This window comes from Chionomys nivalis, chromosome 12 (genome assembly GCF_950005125.1).
Source record: "Chionomys nivalis chromosome 12, mChiNiv1.1, whole genome shotgun sequence".
NCBI lineage: Eukaryota > Metazoa > Chordata > Mammalia > Rodentia > Cricetidae > Chionomys > Chionomys nivalis.
Genome location: NC_080097.1, coordinates 3,109,545 through 3,127,565, shown reverse-complemented (window position 1 = coordinate 3,127,565; position 18,021 = coordinate 3,109,545). Strand labels below are relative to the sequence as shown.

At 51.6% G+C, this 18,021-nt stretch overlaps 2 protein-coding genes across 3 annotated transcripts in view; one reads left to right on the top strand and one right to left on the bottom strand.

Annotated features, from left to right (window-relative positions):
- Farp1 (FERM, ARH/RhoGEF and pleckstrin domain protein 1) overlaps positions 1 to 5,691 on the top strand; it is a 216,773-nt gene extending 211,082 nt beyond the window's left edge. Inside the window, exons 22-27 of the mRNA XM_057785936.1 lie at positions 367 to 449; positions 528 to 640; positions 1,060 to 1,226; positions 2,436 to 2,543; positions 3,266 to 3,417; positions 4,234 to 5,691. Coding sequence (XP_057641919.1) covers positions 367 to 449; positions 528 to 640; positions 1,060 to 1,226; positions 2,436 to 2,543; positions 3,266 to 3,417; positions 4,234 to 4,315 — 705 coding nt within the window. The 3' untranslated portion in view covers positions 4,316 to 5,691. The remainder of the gene's footprint in view (positions 1 to 366; positions 450 to 527; positions 641 to 1,059; positions 1,227 to 2,435; positions 2,544 to 3,265; positions 3,418 to 4,233) is intronic.
- Positions 1 to 18,021, bottom strand: part of Stk24 (serine/threonine kinase 24) — a 266,096-nt gene that overhangs the window by 172,760 nt on the left and 75,315 nt on the right. The window contains exons 6-11 of one of the 2 annotated variants that reach the window (XR_009058110.1): positions 17,312 to 17,497; positions 15,177 to 15,322; positions 13,592 to 13,715; positions 12,912 to 12,980; positions 11,321 to 11,457; positions 6,723 to 9,306 (exon numbers count right to left, since the gene is read on the bottom strand). Coding sequence is in view for 1 of the 2 variants with exons in the window: in XM_057785937.1 (XP_057641920.1) it covers positions 9,270 to 9,306; positions 11,321 to 11,457; positions 12,912 to 12,980; positions 13,592 to 13,715; positions 15,177 to 15,322; positions 17,312 to 17,497 (699 nt within the window). In the remaining variant the exon portion in view is untranslated. Of the gene's footprint in view, positions 1 to 6,048; positions 9,307 to 11,320; positions 11,458 to 12,911; positions 12,981 to 13,591; positions 13,716 to 15,176; positions 15,323 to 17,311; positions 17,498 to 18,021 lie in introns of those variants that run through there. The other variant, XM_057785937.1, reaches the window with a different exon arrangement.

Below are 18,021 nucleotides of genomic sequence, written 5' to 3'. Positions count from 1 at the left end.
TTAACTTGAGCCCTACGGTACGAATTTGCCTGTGCCTCATGGCTAACCCTAGTCGCCCCTTCAGTGAAGGCAAAACCAACTTTTCCTCACCGAGGAGACCCCACACATCCTGGTGGGCACCTGCCTCTGTGTATGTGCCTGGCTATGCCAACCTTCTCAGAAGGTGGAGAGGAATTGCGTGAGCTGCCAGGAGTTAGTGCAGAATGTCCCTTAGCCTTTCTGAGACCTTCCCTGACTGTGGGAAGGTCTCCTGTGGCTCCCGAGGCCGCTCTGAGCTCTGCCTTGCCTGGTAGCCAGTCTGGTGTCCACAGATGCAGCAGGTGCCTGGCTGGCTGCTCACCAGTGACTTATCGGACTCTTCCACAGATCGAGGAGAGCGAAGAGGAGTGGGGCGTGCCCCACTGCCTGACCCTCCGCGGCCAGCGGCAGTCCATCATCGTGGCCGCCAGGTAACTCCTGAACCCAACCTGTACTGTTTGCCTCTGACCTTCCGCAGTCTGAAAAGCTGACGCCATCTCTGTCCGCAGTTCCCGGTCGGAGATGGAAAAGTGGACGGAGGACATCCAGATGGCCATTGCCCTGGCAGAGAAAAGCAGTGGGCCCACCCCTGAGCTCCTGGCTAGCAGTCCCCCTGACAACAGTAAGTGGTGGGGATGTGCCCAAGACGACAAGGACTGCCCACATGGGGAGAGGTGGGGCTCCGCTTCCCAGGAGACAGGGCACACTAGGCAGAACCTCTGAGCAGTAGGCCTCCTGTCCGTGCCCTTGGGATCAGCGTTCAAGTGGCTGTGAGAGTGGGTACGCCATCTCTTCCAAGCCGGGGGTGCCATGTATCAGCCGGTATTTATGGAGGGGAGTGGGCTACAGGACCAGTGGTCCACGGACAGGAAGGATTCCCAGCCACCGCAGAGGATACTGGGAGGATGCTTCATTAGAATCTGGGCCGTACTGGGAGCCCCCACCCCGCCTTCTCCGGCAATCCGGGGTGTGAGGACGATGGCAAGCTTGTATCAGAGGGGAGGGGATGGTATCTGCATCACCTTTCACGACTTCCTGCAGAGTCCCCAGATGAGGCCACAGCGGCTGACCAGGAGTCCGAGGATGATCTGAGCGCCTCACGGACCTCACTGGAGCGCCAGGCTCCTCACCGTGGCAACACGATGGTGCACGTGTGCTGGCACCGCAACACCAGCGTCTCCATGGTGGACTTCAGCATCGCGGTGGAGGTACGGAGTCATCCCTTGTGAGCCGGCCATAGCCGTCTCCACCACTGGGACGGAGTAGGTGCGCTCCTTTGTAGATACCGTGTGGCTCTTCCCGCTACTGGTGAGCCTCGCCAGGCTCCTTCGTTCTCCATGTTTCCCTTTGTTTCGTGGACTCAGAACGGGGAAGTGTGCTCAGGTACAGCAGTGTAGCCCACAGCCAACCAACAGCCTCAGATACCCCAGCAGCTGTGACCTGCGGGTCCCTGGGAAACGGGGTACACCAGGGGATAGCCATGTCTGAAGCAGACATGGTTCTAGAAGGGCCAGGTTACAGCTCACAGGACACGTCCCAAGACAGGCCCTCTGCATGGGCTCTGTGACTCATGCCTAAATAGTTGCTTTGAAAGTGAGCCTTCCCTCTGGATTACTTCTAGACCTTTCCAAATCTGGCAAAGCTGTCCCATCGTGTTGCCAACGCCACCTGCCAGCACGAGGCTCTAGCCCCTTCTAGTCATGGGGGTGCCCTGACTCTGGCCCCACATGGGGGAACTTCTAACGCCTGACTTGCCTGGGTCATATAACGTGAGCCAAGGACAACAGCAGTTTGGAGATGTGCTTTAAGCTCTTAGTCTTGGGATTGTTATTTCTGCAAGTGGCCTTCACTGAGTTTCCTACGGCAGCTGTGTCCTAAAGACGTTTTCAAGGGGACCCAGCTGGGACCCAAGGCCCTAGCTCTCCTGTGCACTGTGGGCTGTACTAATTAGCCTTCACTACCATTGCCCTCCCAACTTGCTTCACTGCCCTCTGCTCGTGGCACCTTGACAGAGGGAGGAAAGGTTGTCCTGTCAGGGGAGCCTGTGTCCTTGCCCTGTAGAATTGTTACAGGAACCTACAGGATTCAAGGAAACCAGGGACTTGGTGTGGCTTCTGGTCATTCCCACTAGGTGGCAGCAAAGAGCCACTCAGGAGGGCCTCCTTCAATCCTTGGTCTCCCAGGGAAAAGACCAGCATCCCAGCCATTCCTGACAGTCTATTGTTGCATGGTGCCCCTGAATCACTTTGCTAGGGCCACAATACCTGCCACCCCTACTCCCTAAAGAAGTCATATTTAAGGGTGACTACAGTTAAAGATTCCTTGCTGTGAGAAACCTGCTCTTGGTGCTGGGTCTCCTGAGATGCAGTGGGTGGCCAGGATGGTGTGTTCCCAAGGCCCCCCCCCTTGTCTTCCAGAACCAGCTGTCTGGGAACTTGCTGAGGAAGTTCAAGAACAGCAATGGATGGCAGAAGCTGTGGGTCGTGTTCACCAACTTCTGCCTGTTCTTCTACAAATCACACCAAGTGAGTGCCCACGGGGCAGCTGGTCCTGACCTGGGGTCTGCCTGCTCCAGCAGAGCGCAGTGCCTCCATGAAGCACACGCGGATGTCGGGCAGTGCGGGTTCCGGTGAGATCTTCGGCTCTAAGACAGGGACACTGCCCGTCTGTTCAGATGGCCTCTACGCTCTCTTACAGCTGCTGCTCAGAAGGGGGGGGGTGTTAAACACAAGACTCGGGGCCCCTCTTGGTGTTCTTAAATTTAACAGTAGACACAAACAGATGTTCAGGGACGAAGAACAGACCCGAGTGTGGGAACTCGAGGAAAAGGACAATACCCGGGCCTGGGGCGGGCCAGCCACCAGCTGGGAGGGCCAGGGCATTTTTCCAAAGAGCAAGGGAGCCCAAAGTACTGGAAGGGAATTTAAAAGTCTATTAGGCTCTAGCCAACACCCAAAGGGCTGATGCTGCTTCTCTGAGAGAGGACTCAGGAAGGCAGACCTCATGGTGACTCCAGGCACTGGCACTATGGGGAGACATTGTCTTGAGGTGAACATACCTCCTGGGGGGCCTCCTAGCCAGGTGTCTGGCTCTTAAGGGAAGAGACAGAGCATGTCTTCTCCTAGAGGGAAACCGTGTTCTTTACAGACTCACTAGTGGGACCATGGCACACCGGCCAAGTTGGCTTTCAAGATTAGCCCTTGATTAACTATTGCCCACTTCCTCAAAGCTACCTCTCCATTTGCAGGACAATCACCCCCTCGCCAGCCTGCCTCTGCTGGGCTACTCACTAACCATCCCCTCAGAATCTGAGAACATTCACAAGGACTATGTGTTTAAGCTGCACTTCAAGTCCCACGTGTACTACTTCAGGGCTGAAAGCGAATACACGTTCGAGAGGTAGGTGCCCCCTCCTGTGTATGCTCAGGGCAGTGATCCCCTTCCCGACATCGGGGCTTTTCTCGAGGGAAGTTAGTGTGTGTTCTGTAGGCCTGCCTACACAGTGTGGCATCCCAACTCCTTGGTGACTTCCATCCTTACCACACATGGTGAGCACGTGCCAACACTGCCAGGAAGCTGGTGCACACGCAGTCCCCGTGGACCTAGTGCCATGGTCGTCTTATAGCCAGGAAGTCAGCAGGGAAACAGGTGGCCAGATGACTGGATGTGAACTCTTGGCAGTGCATCCCCTAGCACCACCAGGGGCCCCAGCGTGCCAGCTCCCCACCTTGGGAGCAAGTTCTCTTCTGGCCTTGCTGCTTGTTTCTTCCCTGGCCCAAAGCATTTCTCAATCCAGCAGGAGACCCTAGGAATGCTTGCAGATGGGCTCAGAAGGCAGCAATTCTCAGTCTGCATCACCAAATGTAAGGCGTGTAGCCTTACCATGCTGAATCCTAAGAGCAGTGACCTCCTCTATATATATCTATATATATACACACACCCAAGACATGCTGAACACCGAGTCACTGGGGATAGATTATTCTGAGCATATATATCTCCAAACCCTGGGAGCTGGTGCCAGTAACACCCCCAACTGTTGACAACTAACAGTGCCAGACTTGGTGTGTCCCAAACGACGGTCCTCTCACATGGACCGCAGCCCTACATGGCCCTTGGAATTGCCTCATGTAGAGTGTGCTATGGTTCTCAAACATTATCATAAACCGACATAGCATATAAAGATGCCCAAGGTAAAATGTCCCCTCTGTTGTTTAGGTGGATGGAAGTCATACGAAGTGCTACCAGCTCAGCCTCCCGGGCCCACATCCTGAGTCACAAAGAATCTCACCTGTACTGATGGCTGGACACACTGGCTGTTCCAGCCACGGCTGCTCTCTTGGGAGATATAAGGAAGCCTAGCGAAATCCACACCGGTCTGAACACACTGAAGATGCGCAGTGGCTCCCGCCCACCTCCCTCCACAGGCCTCTCTCCACACCTGTCTTCTCCAGTACTAATCTCTCCTGCAGCTGTCTTTCCCCTCCAGGCCTAGGGATGGGAGGGCTTGTCTTGCCATTCTCGTGGGGCGCTTTAGCTTGTGCCAGTATTGATATTGTCATCAAGAGTGCCAAATGACCATCTTTGCTCTGCAGGTGCACCCCAGGGCAGGGCCCACGCATCCGTTCACCTGAGACACAGTGCGCTTTCTTTTCCTAGGGAAGGGTCGCGTTGTCTTTCACCTGCGGACTGCTATTTTCCAGAATGGATTTTTCCAGTGTCTATAACACATGGCGCAGTCTTTAAGCAAATGAGATCATTTTCGGATTTCATTTCTTTTCCAGTCTTTCTACTTTTATAATAATAGGACGCTGGTAGGACTCACTTTCCTCGACTAATAAGCAATGGTGGTGCACTCCATTCCACCGAGGGGTCTGGCTCCAGGGAAACCTGGTTACCAGACCCATTTTCTTGGTGGAAGCTGACCAAATTGTTTGTGATTCCTATTTACAAACTGTAGTGGGGTTGTTTTCTGTTAAGAGAAGTGGATTTCCAGTGCAATACCTGGGCGTCACTGTCCGTGCGTGGTGTGTACAGTGGGGGCTCTTAGGCTGTGATGTTTTCCTGTCTGTTTCACAAGCATGAGAAGCTGTATGTTGTTGACCGGGGCCATTTGTGCTGTTACGTTATGGGGCGTTGAGTGAGCTTCCCGGAGAAGCATTGTATGGTCATGGTACTTAGTCCCAGCCCTGGTGACTGGACCCAGTTCCTCCTGATGCCATGGGTTGAACCTGCACACTCTCTAGTAGTCTCTTACGGTGCCTGTCTTCAAGTCTTTCCTTCTATACTCATTCCTTCTGGGCATGGGGTACGGACAGGAGGACAGCCCACGTCCTGTACAGACTCCTCTGGGGACCTGGCTGCCAAACACTACCTAAGCCTCCCAGTGGAAAACTTTGCCTGTTCCCTAGGGTGACTGGGTGGCTGCCATTCCCTTCATGCAGAGCCTTCTACAGTGCAAGCTGGCCAGATCAGCACAGTCCTCACCTGGTGCCCTGCATCCCAGAAGCAGACCCCCCCAAAGTCAAGGGGCTGTGGCTAGTGTCCATGACTCACGATGGATGAGGAGTGAGATGTGTTAATCATTTGCCTTACAATGTACCAGATGGTTCTAAGTACTAACAAAAGGGAATAAAAATACCTCATGCCACAATCCAGCACACGAAAGTCTGAAGGCAAAACCAACAGCTCTGTCTTGTCTTTGTGTGGTGGGAAGAAGGGGGGAACTGGTGGGTGGGAAAGGGGACAGGATACCCACGGTACTGAGGCAATACAACATTCTGGCACATTGGTGAAAACACACCCAAGTGAGAAGGGGGAGGTTAGAGGTCATGGCCATGCAGACTTTGCGGTGAGTCCTCCTGGCCCCGTCACCAGGCACCAGCAGTGCTGGGAACAGGCTCCCCGAGTTACCAAATTCCTGGAGGGCTGGAGACAAGATGACTTCTTCAGTGTGATTCCAGACTGTGTGGCTGGCATTTCTGGCCTCCATAGAGCTCCAGAGAAGCTCAAGAGTCTGATGGCCCCAAAACACAAACACAGCAGTCACTTCTGAGAGCTTTATTGACCTCTGATGACAGCATGGTACTCGGAACTCCAGACTGTTTCCACCTTCATTGCCGTATCTTATAGTAGAAACACAGAAGCCAGGTTTTTTAAGAAATATAATGCATATAAACCAATTACAGGTTTTGCCCAGGAAAGTATAAAACACTACACAGAGAACCAAACAGAAACCTTGATGAGCAACTCGGGAACAGAACAGTGGTCTTCTTCCACGGAGAAACCCCAGTTGCCAGGAACCCACAATCTCCCATATTGACTGGTGGATCACTCAAGAGGCTGTTACCCCCTGGGACAGAGCCATCAATGAGCTGGCATGGCGGGGCACACCTGTAATCCCAGCTCTCAGGAGGCCAAGGCAAAAGGATCCTGAGTTCCTAGCCATCCTGAGCTCCCAAATGACCATCTGTCTCATGAGCCAGACCTGAAGCCTCAAACTACATGGCACTCATTCTCCCAGACTGGTGGCCTCGTCACCATCAGAAACTCTGCCCGTGAGCTGTGAACAGTTTGGAGATGCTGAGCTCACCCACCACAACCTGTGATGCCAGGCAGGCACGGGTGGTGGATCTGAGATGGGCCCTGCTCTAAACAAAGGACAAGGTGAAAACACAACCGTCAGCTAAACAATGTATCCATGGAACACTTCACCCGATCCTGTGCTGAAGGAGACTCTAAGGCAATCCACTTTCAAACTGTCAAACCCCACATCCCCAGCGGAGTTTCCAATAAACTCCCAAAGAATCCTGTGTTGCTTTCACGAGGGACTGCAGAGAATCTGCCTGCGGTCACACAACACGCATCAGCAGCTCAACCACAGGGGCTCGTATTAAAGACAGGTGGAAGGCATTGCAAAGAAGCCCTCACCCAACACATAGAAAGCCCTGGGCTCATGTCCCAGCACTACAAAGGAAGAAGAGACTGGCTTCACTATCAAGATTTATATTGCTATCCATTTGTAAGACTGCAGGGCTCCAGACAGTAGAAATGTCTGCTGCCCTCAGGATGCTCCTCCGCAGAACAGACTGGCCCTCTGAGTGACTCCTGCAACAGCCTCATACAGGGAAGCACACGGCACTGCAGCTCAGAGTTCTCTAGAAAACATCAAATAGTCTCAAAGTTCATGGTTCAGGGTAACATTCTTGATACAAAATAACAGTACTGGGGCCAAAGCGATGGCTCAGAGGTTAAGAGCACTGGCTGCTCTTGCAGAGGACACGGATTCTGTTCCCAGCACCCACGTGGCAGCTCACAACTCTAGTCCAAGGGATCCAACATCCTCGTCTGGCCTCCAAGAGCATTGCACACATGTGATGTAAAGACATACATACAGGCAAAACACCCATAGACTCGAAAACAAAACAAAAAAATCCGATGCCAGGCGATGGTGGCGCACGCCTTTAATCCCAGCACTTGGGAGGCAAAGGCAGGCGGATCTCTGTGAGTTCGAGACCAGCCTGGTCTATAGAGCTAGTTCCAGGACAGGCTCCAAAGCCACAGAGAAACCCTGTCTCAAAAAACCAAAAAAAAAAAAAAAAAAATCCGAAAACTAACAATTGTTAGTTTTCCCCTACCCAAAATGTATTGATTGAAATTATAAATCCAACCCAAATCTACTTTTAGAATATCACAATTTAATAGTCTAAAAACCTAGACCCTACCCCCATTTATTCTAAGCAATTGTCTCACAGCCAACACCTCTAGCATTGGCCTGCCCTTCCTGTAACGTTGAGGCCACCATACACCAGGCACAATGCCACGCAGATGTCCCAAAGGTCCTGCTCCAAAACCTATCTATCTTCCTCGAGACCTAGCGCTCCAACAAGAGGACAAGAATTAGCATCAAGGCAAAAACACTATAGCGGTCTGAGTACGACTAGCAAGAACTGCTCTGGGAACTCAAGAATTCCCACCCTGCCAAGCAATGCTTTGTAGCACATGAAGAAGCAGGGCGCCTAGCAGACCCAGCTCCTTGAAGAGAACGGAAACCACCATTCCAGTCCCCAGCAAGAGCTTCAGCAGTTCCACAAACCCACAGCACTGGCCACACCTCAGTGACCAACACACAACACAATTGCATAGGGCACTAACCTGGACATTTGGCTTTTGGACATCTGGGCACTTTTCCCTGGGGTCTCTATACACACTTACACAACCACAAACGTGTAGAGCAGGTGCCCCGTCTGCCCTGCGGTGCCATGTTTCAAGAATGGTATGCAAAATGAGTGAGTTATAAAATTTATTTGTGTGAGCATTCAGACACTTCCAGGTGGGGTGGATGATGTGCAGATTCTACGACAAGGTTCCACGGAAAGGAGTGGACAGGACGGTGCATCTGGTACAGACACAGTGGCACAACTCAACAGATTAGACAAGAGCACTTCATCTGGGAGAAATCAGAATAATTTAAAGCTCTGTGAGACAAGATGTGTTCCAACTGCAACACTAAGAAACAGTACCATTGATGAGAAAGAAAAACTTCCAAGTGTACCAAAGGGGGCATAGGGAAACCCAGGGGGAAGTCTGCATCTGTTGAGGTACAATCAGGAGTGTTCCATGGGGGGAGGGTAATTATTATTAATGACAGACCCTGTAAATACAAAATAAAATCCAAATCACTGGTCACGAAATTCAAAATTTACATGTAATAAAGGCAAGGCAATAGACTCAAGTTCTGGCCTGTCAAATATTTACTCCACAGACATTATCTACAGAAGCACTTGGCCAATGTGTACACAGTGATTCCTTATGCACGCCAAAAGTTTTTCTGTAAAAATGACGCTATATACAAATCTGTACACTGATCCACCAGAGCAACTCATCTCCCGGGGGAGGCGCTAGCAACATAAAGCAGGTACCTGAGGTCGCAAGTCTTCAACCGCCTTGTCACAACCCAAATATACATTTCAGGGTTTGTTAAAGATACTTTCTTTGAATATGTGCACTATGATTAAAATTAAAAACAATAAAAAAATAAAATAATTGCTTGAAGGAGTAGCCCCCCACCCCATCGGAAGGACTCCACCTGGTGTGGCACGGTGAGGACTGTGTCCCTGGGCAGGTGCTGGCAGCTACCGGAGGGTGGGCCTCCATGACACCTCTTCGCAGAGTCAGCAAAGGCTCTTACTGACTTTTAAAAAGAAGGAAGATGAAGAAGAAAGGAAAGAGCAAACCCAGATGCAAAAGGCATTTCAGTGAGCTGACGTTCCTCCGCCACTCAAGGAGTATCTAAGGGAAAGCAAAGAGAGACATCAGTAAACATCAGTTCTGACAGCAGGGCAAAATGTCCAAGAACCAAGCACAAGAATCAGCAGGTTAACAAATCTATCATTCAAGAAAGTTCTGGTTCTAACACAAAAACTCGTAGTACATAAAAAGCAAGCCTGTGTTCAGCCTCTGTGGAAAAGGACAGTCACTAAGTCAGCAAATGACATCTAGGGTCGTCTCCCTCTGTATGTGGGGCCAAGGGCCCACTCTTAGGCTCTCCCTCTACCATCCTCCAGGCAGCCAGCCTGTCCTACTGGTTAGAGCTTGCCCTTCCGGCTCGGCTGGCTGGGCAGCAAGCTGCCAGAATCCACCTATGTCTCTGTGGCCAACTCCCCATCCCATGCTGGAGTTGGCCACACAGCAGCATGCGAAGCCGGTGTATGGTGTTGGCCTACACTCCTGCTTGTAGAATGCACTTAACGTGCTATGCCGAGCCTGCTCCAGCCCAGGATCTATTTCTGGAAACTGGTGCTACCAAGGGCAGAGAGCTCAGGCTAGTTTGAGTGTAAGCTCAGCAATTTACAAATGCAGGCCAGGCGAGCCACATCCTAGGAGCATTCTAAAGCATGGCCCAAAAGGGTCTGTGTGTCTGCATGAACACCTTGCATGTAACATCAGAAGAGATGGTAATAACTGGGTTATAACCATAGGACCCATGTCATTTGTTTAAAAAATAAAGTCTGTGTTGTCTTGCTTCTAAATGCTAAATGGTATAAGTGCCATGGCCAAGATAATGTCATTCCAAACTGACATCACATCACAGGAGACTCCCTGAGTCCCCTTATAATACACTGAACATACTCAAACGGGCCCACAGGATGCTCTCAGCAGCACACTTGAGCCACATCTAAGACTCAAACATCAACAACTACAGATGCCCCGTTATGGGGTGAGCTGCTCCTCCTGTGGTGGACGCAGTGTTCTCACTGAAGACACTTCATACAGAAGTCACTCTGGGTAGACTGTCTGAAACAAGTCATGCGGGAACGAGCTAGGAAGAAGCCTAAATGATGGGCACCGGGGAGCACCACCCTGTGTCTGGTTGGCCTTCAGGAACACCAAGAAGAAAAATGGAAAGCCACAGCCATGTTTACAGAGACAAGATCAGAACCCCGCCACTCATCTGATGACTTAGGAGGGCCCACTTACTACAAAGGCCATGGGTGTCTACTTGAAATCTTATTTTGGACTGAGAAAGATGTAGCCATATAAAATTCATACCAGATTTCAAAGTTTTTAACACCAAAGAAAACAATGCAAAATATCTCACTAGATAATTGTTTGTAATGATTATAAGTTGGCAAAGGAAATTATCAAATTTAGTTAAGAACTTACAACGACCTGTTGGATGAGCATACAGCTGCTTTTAAGCTGTATTTTCCTTTATTTTTGTGATGAGCTGTTACCTTCAGACGCAAACCAGGGGCAGTCTTAAAAAGACCACTCTCTCTTTCAATGGCCTCAAGACTGGGAGCCACCAAGCAAGTCATTTTTGTATTTTAGCCCTAACAGTAAGATCTATTCAACATGAAGGCTACGTGCCCAAAGACACCGAACAGGGATGGGAGCTTGCTGAGGCCAGAGCACAGACCTATAGGCAAGGCCAGGCCTGGCTCGGGGTCTGCTGCACCGAAGCTGCCGGTATCTGAACAAAGCAGTGTGACTGGGCTTTACCCCTCTGCTCACTAGACCACTGCAGAGGTGTGTTAAGACAGCGTGCCTTTCTCTGGTAAGAACTATAAAGGCAAGGCTCTGGGGTCATTTCCGGAGTCACCTCTTTCCTGTGTGCAGTTCAGAACAAGCCTTTCCCCAGAGGTTTTGCTGTACCCTGGTCTGGGGGGGAACAACAGGAACAGACAAGGATGAAGCATCCAGGAGACACCCAGCTGTAGCCTGTGGCAGCTGTCTAGTCCCAGAAGCCATGCCAGCACCACCAGGCTCTCCTACAGCCCAGCTCTAGCCTAGAGCCCGTTACCTCTGCAGCCGCTGCACGAGCTGAGCTACCATGGTGTCAGAGATCCCAGGGCAGGCCTCTTCCGCCAAGTAGATGGCTCCCCGCAGCTCTTCTATTGACCCCAGGTTTCCTCCGCATGCCTGGCTCTTCTCTTTCAGCTGAAAATGCACACAAGAGCAGTGAGACGCATGTGCGCAGACCGGGCAGCAACCCTGACGCCATCACCCCACCACCGAGCCAGGCTGATCAGGAATCAGGCATGAGCTCTGTGGTTGCTGAGTCACTTGGGGCCATCTTGGGTCTCTGTGAACATCGTGTATATAGAGCAAAAGAAGGCCCTTGCCTGACTCCTCCAGGCCAGAATGCAGGCAAGCAACTCTACACAACTCTTCACACACGAGCCTGACCGTGCACAGCCCCCCACATACGATTCTGATGGACCACATCTCCATACACGATTCAGAAGGTGAACTCAGTTTCATCTCCTTGTGCAGCCCTCACATTACCCCAGAAAGTGCTATCAATGCCAACCACACACAACCCTGATTCACTCCTTAAGGGTTACCGTGGGTCAGGGCAGAACTCAGACACACAGCCTCTGGGGTCAAGAGCGCTGTCAGGTGGTAACCCTGAGTCCTGGGTCTTGGGCAACACTGTCCTGTGCTCCATGAGAGTCACAACTGTGTGCTTAGACACACCTCCCAGCACGAAGACCAACTCCAAGTCCTTCTCCCGGAGGTGCTCACAGCACGAAACACAAGCACAAGAGCCCCTCACATCAAGGCTGAGCTCAGCTTAGGATTACAGACCTCCCAGCACTGACATCAGCAGCTCAGTCCCCAGTCTCCCTCATCCACGTCTGTAAACACGCCTGAAAACACAGTTTTGACTCTGAGGATGCGGAGAACAACCAGACCACTGTCGCCCTAAGAGCATGGGATTCTTTACGTTGTCTCTAAGGGGCCACACTGGGGAGGCCCACGGAAGCAGGGCCCATTGTGGCGTTGTGTTAGCTAACAGTCCCTGCCACTCACCTGCCTCTGATCTGTGTCTCAAAGCAGAAGCAAAGAAAGACAGGAGAACCAGAGCCCTGCCCCCTTTCACCACAACAGTGCTGGATGCAATGGCCGCATCACTAATGTGTGCGATCGTCCCTGACGTAGGCAGAGTAGCAGCAATGGGAACATTCCACTGTGGATTGTGCTCATGTGTTGAACAGGCTATGTTTACTGAGCTTCGATGACTACTACAAGCACTGAATCCTCGCCTCTAGTTATGGCCTACTACCCCTAATGACGCTGACTTCCAGAATATTACCTCATTCTGGTGGATTTGAGATTGTCCCTGAGGAATAATTTCAGCAGCTTGAGTCCAGTAAAACCTACACAGCCCCTGACAGATCAGGAAATCCACACAGCCTTCCCTGCTCATCGGCCTGGCTTATGGAAGGCAGGGCCCATGGCCAGTGGTCAGCATGGATGCCAAGACAGAAGCTGAGCCTGCCTCTGCCCCCAATTCGTACTGGCAGTCACCTACAAAGGACAGCCCTGGTCCCCTCTTCTTCCCTCCTAACCTTAGCCCCACCCCCAAGAAAGGCAGCCAGAGATCTTACCTCAGCAAAGAGAGGGGAAATAATGGTGGATAAACACTGAGAGAAAGGCCTCTTTGGGATGTCCTTTACCTTGGGGAAGGAGAGGGCACTGTTAGAAACAGAACCAGGCAAGGATTCTGCAGTCTCCTCCTGGAAACCCTTCGGGCTTACTATGTGAGATGGTCAAGGGGCCACCTGTGCAGCTGGGCACCCACGGGAAATCACTCTGGAGGGCTAGCGCCAGGAACTCCATGGAGTCCCTGTACAAGAGGCCCAGTTCCCACCACCCCATCAGGAGACCTATGGGACCCCAGAGGTGGCTACTGGTCCACACGGCCTGACAAACTGAACCTCTGTGCTCCACAAGATCTTTAAGACACAGCTTCTTGTACATTTAAGTGGGCTGGAAACCACCCCATCAAAATTAAATCTCTAAACACAACACTCATTTTTAGGGGTCCAAAATTAAAATGCAAGCATAAAATCAGAGTTCGTTGAAGTCCAGCAGGAGCTCACAGAGCTTTCTTTTATGTGTGAGCTTCACCCCACATCCAAATCCACCATGCGGCTGAGGGTCAGGAGGAGATGGGGCACAGCTCAGCACCTACACTCCCAAGCCCACACCTCAATCCCGCAGCAGGCTCGCTGTGCCGCTGGCTGGCGAGCGCAGGCACAGGAGCAGGCATGAGCCACTATCGTACCTTATTTCTTTCCAAGTCTGACGGCTGAAGAGTTCCATTCTCCAGATTCTTGGGATCTTTCTCCCGGATTGTGAAGATCCAGTCCCCAGAGTCGCTGCCTCCAGATGCCTGGCCATCTGTTTCCCTTGACACAGAAATCCCACCAAGTTCACCAAGGTGGGCTGGGCTACAAACTGAACTGCCCAGCCCACTGACACAGCCCATTCACACCAAGTCACCGGCAGCCGTGCCACAGAGCGCGGCAGACAGGAAGGAACATGGCTCCTGGGATTGCCCTTGCACTAACAGACAGTGCCACTATTCTGAGGCCACCTCCTCCTCCACTTCTCTGTCAGGCTCTCTTGAACCTTGGTTTCTTTCCAAAAACCTCTTTCTGGCCATGGCTCAAAATGTCCTCTTTTGCCCCACTGCAGCCACACAGCTTCATGGTGGAGAAGTGGCCTCCTCTCTCTATCTCTGTCACTGTTCCCAAGTCCACAGCCCGTTTCTGCCCTGTGTGCCACCACCAAGGCTCTACTGCTCTACAGACTGCCAGACAAGGTGCCCACTCCCTGCTCAGTCAGGGCCTGCTCAGTCCTTATGGCAATGACCGGGCCTGCCTGCCCTGTCTGGCTTCCATGTCCCAGCTTTACTCTGACCCAGGGGTTGGCCCCTTTCTTAAGGCCTATACCCCGAATGACACCATTTGTTCTCATGGCTCCAAGTGTACACAGGTCTGTGTCTTCTGCCTGCTCTCCATGGTGCGACAATGCTTTAAGCTATGCGTCTTCTACATACTCCATAAGCAGCTCAAACTGTTTCCGACCCCTTACCGCTGTGACACCACTCCCTGTGCTGCAGAAACCTGGACAACTCCCTGCCTCCCGCACCAAACCCTTCACTGGGGCTGAAACCCAGGGCCTCTAACATGCCAGCCAGGTACTGAGCAACAATCCCTCCACTCTGTGTATTTTATTTTCAGACAGTTTCATTAACTTGCTTGTCAGTCTGGAAGTCCCTGGTACCTGAAATGCGCTGGGGTGACTGGGATGGCACCCCCAGCCAGACCCCTGCCGCAGCCTGGCTCCAAGGCCCTCCGCCGCAGCCTGGCCCACCCTGCAGCTGACACTAGCGTCCCAGCAACAGCATCTCAATGACCTCCCAGTCAGTGGTCTCAACCGCTTCATACCCCAGTCAACAAATGTGGGGGCTGAGTGGGGAACCCACACTCAGTGAGTAACTGCCCCATACAAAGCTTGGCAACACCGAGAGTCCCCAAAGCAATCTTTCTTTTCTCTTCAGAACTGCACACAAGGACTTTGTCTGTCGGGACCTTAATGGCAGGGGGTAATGAAGAGCGGGAACCTCGCCACGGTCCTGTGCAAGCTCCTATTAATACAGATGTCACTCAAACTCCATGGCAGTGCACTGGGTCAAAGAACCCCAAACAAGACCATGGGTACAACATGGAACTCAGCATCCGTCCAGAGGGCCGGGATACAGCTCCATGCACAGGGCCGACCTCGCGTGCATGAGGAACTAAACTACCCGCACACAGGCACGCACACCCCCGCAGAGAAGCGTGGAGAGCTAAGGGACAACTTACACATCCGAGTCCTCTGAGCTGGAGTCGTCGTGGCTCTGTTCTGCCTTCCACCTCTTGTACCGGTCGATGAGCTCCGTCAAGTAGGACGTCTTCTTCGCGTTGCGGATTATGAACTTGTGCTTCAACAGCTCCTTAGCAGTGGGTCTCTGGAAAACACACGCGCCCAAATAACCACGAGATGGAGTTTCTCCTTCATTCCACTCTGTTCCACCTCGACACCACACAGCACTGGGCTCTACTGAGTCTGCTTCCTCTGCAGGCTTATTCCAAAGGAGCTGCACCACTCCTGAGCCTACCCGCACAAGGTAGACCTGACAGAGTTCCAACAAGGACAAAAACGGTCTACCAGAACCATTCAACCAAAGAAAGAACGTGCCTACCCATAACATCACAAAAGAACTGTGGTACTGCCTGGGAGCACGCATCTCCTGGTTTATGTGGTACTGCCTGAGAACGTGCATCTCCTGGTTTACACGGTACTGCCTGAGAGCGCGCATCTCCTGGTTTACAGTGTACCTCATGACAGATGCTGAGTAAGGGAAACACATACTCTTCATGACTTCCTATAGGGCTGAGCTAATACCACAAATTAAAATGAAGTCGATGATTCGACTCATCTACAACAGGTTAGGGCAGGAGTCAGGAGAGACCCAACCGGGTTCTCGTGGTCACCAGCACTCCCAGTTTAGAAAAGCAGACATGTGAACCTACTATCCCCACTCCGTGACTTGGGCCAATAGCTAGAGAACCACCTAGACATGGCACAGCTCCAACCGAACAGCTCACACAGTTTAGCCATGGCTTCCCCACCTGCAGGCACAAAGCTCCCTCAACATGCAGAATGGCCCAAGAAGGGGCAGCAGACACAGAGGCCTGCCTGGCACACCACAGTCCCCCTGCTCCAGGAATCTATGTTTTTTCTTAACAAGAACAGCATGTTCTCTGCCATGATCCCTGAGAACCCGGTGGCCTCAGCAATCCCTCCCCTCCACAAACTGCCCGTGACACTCCAAGCACAACCAAGGGCCATGTTTTCAGTTTCGCAGCCTTCTCAAGCCAAAGCGGAGGGTGTACCCCAGGAATAAATGAGTACTGGACCAGCGTTAGAATATACTACACACTTGGGTCTCTCTTCCCGAGCGCCATTGTACTACCCTGTGCACTACACACATGTGATATAAACAGCTGGACTGCACGAAGACCACACCCGCCATGCCCTGACCAACCCAGTACCACATGCTGATCTGCTGCCCTCAACCTGCAGCCCCCATGGTGCCTTAGATCCTGATGAATTCCTTTGCCAGAACTGGTACCCTACTGGGGGAACTACATGATGCTACTGGTACCCTACTGGGGGAACTACATGATGTTACTGGTACCCTACTGGGGGAACTACATGATGCTACTGGTACCCTACTGGGGGAACTACATGATGCTACTGGTACCCTACTGGGGGAACTACATGATGCTACTGGTACCCTACTGGGGGAACTACATGATGCTATTGTAGAACTTATTTTCTCGTCACTTTTAGACAAGGGTTTATGGGCCCCCTCATGAATATTCTTGAGGTTCAATGAAGCATTGCCTCCAGATAACTCTGCTCACAGAAACCCACATATGATGCTACCTGGGACACAGGTACACAGGCTGCTTTCAAAGAAAAGTCCCAGTTCTCCAGGAAATGAGGCAGAGCCCCAGCAGCTAATGCGTGGGCTTTGTCACCACAGTAAACTCGGGGGGAAAGAGAGAGGAGGCAGAGATGGTGGGTGACGGGTATCCTGTCTGTCTCCTAGCACAGACAATCTTCAGGTCAGCCTCTGCTCTTGCTGAAGCAGCTTCCCAGTTCCCATCCTGACTTTTGTCTGTAAACACTGAAAACCGTGATCCCACCCCACACTGAGGAGAAAACCCCTCAGGGGCAACAGGATATGAGATGCTAGAAAATTTGTAACAAAATAATTACAACTTAAATCCCTAACAAGTAAAATGACAACAACAACAAAGTCTCCATAATTTAAAGAAATCTCATCTGCAAAGTTGTGTGAGATCAGGGAGACAGCCAGCAACGACTGAAACAATCCCCACAGAGCAAATTCACCCCGGCTTGAGACCACAGAAAGGGGTACACTCACAAAGCTCGGCTCCTTATTCAAACAGGCCTCCACAAACTCCTTGAGGGGTTTGCTGTAGTTTCCTTCCAGTGTGGGAGGGTTGTTCTTTGGGATGAGAAATAACACCTTCATGGGGTGCAGCTCGGAATGCGGGGGCTCTCCTTTGGCCAGTTCTATTGCTGTGATGCCGAGGGACCAGATGTCTGCCTGTAAGGACCAGAGCGAACAAGAGTATATTCAGACAAGCATGGTGGGTGTTTCAATCTCAGGTTCTGAAAAAGACAATCATTTTAAATGATAAGAAATATAAGCCCTTGGCATAATTTTAACACAGAGGTCTGAGAACTTTGGAAGTGACAAGGCAGAAAGGAGCTGGCCCTGCTTCCTCAGACCCCCACACATAGGGTGACCTAAACCTAACCAAGAACAACCCAGCATGACCCTGGCCCTCCAGCACCAGCTAGACCTGTGCAGGAACCTGTGCAGCCCCCCTGCCTGCACCTGGCACCCACTGACAAACACAGACTGAGCTGGCACGTCCATTTAGTATCAAGCCATCTGGCATATAATCAAAGACCACAATAAAGATCCATGTTTAAACCCAATCTGCCCTGTAGGAGGAGGCCACTAGTTAGTTCCCGGCTGCTTAGCCCCAAAATAATCACACAGAAACTGCATTAATTAAATCACTGCTTGGCTCATTAGATCTAGCTTTTTATTGGCTCTTAACA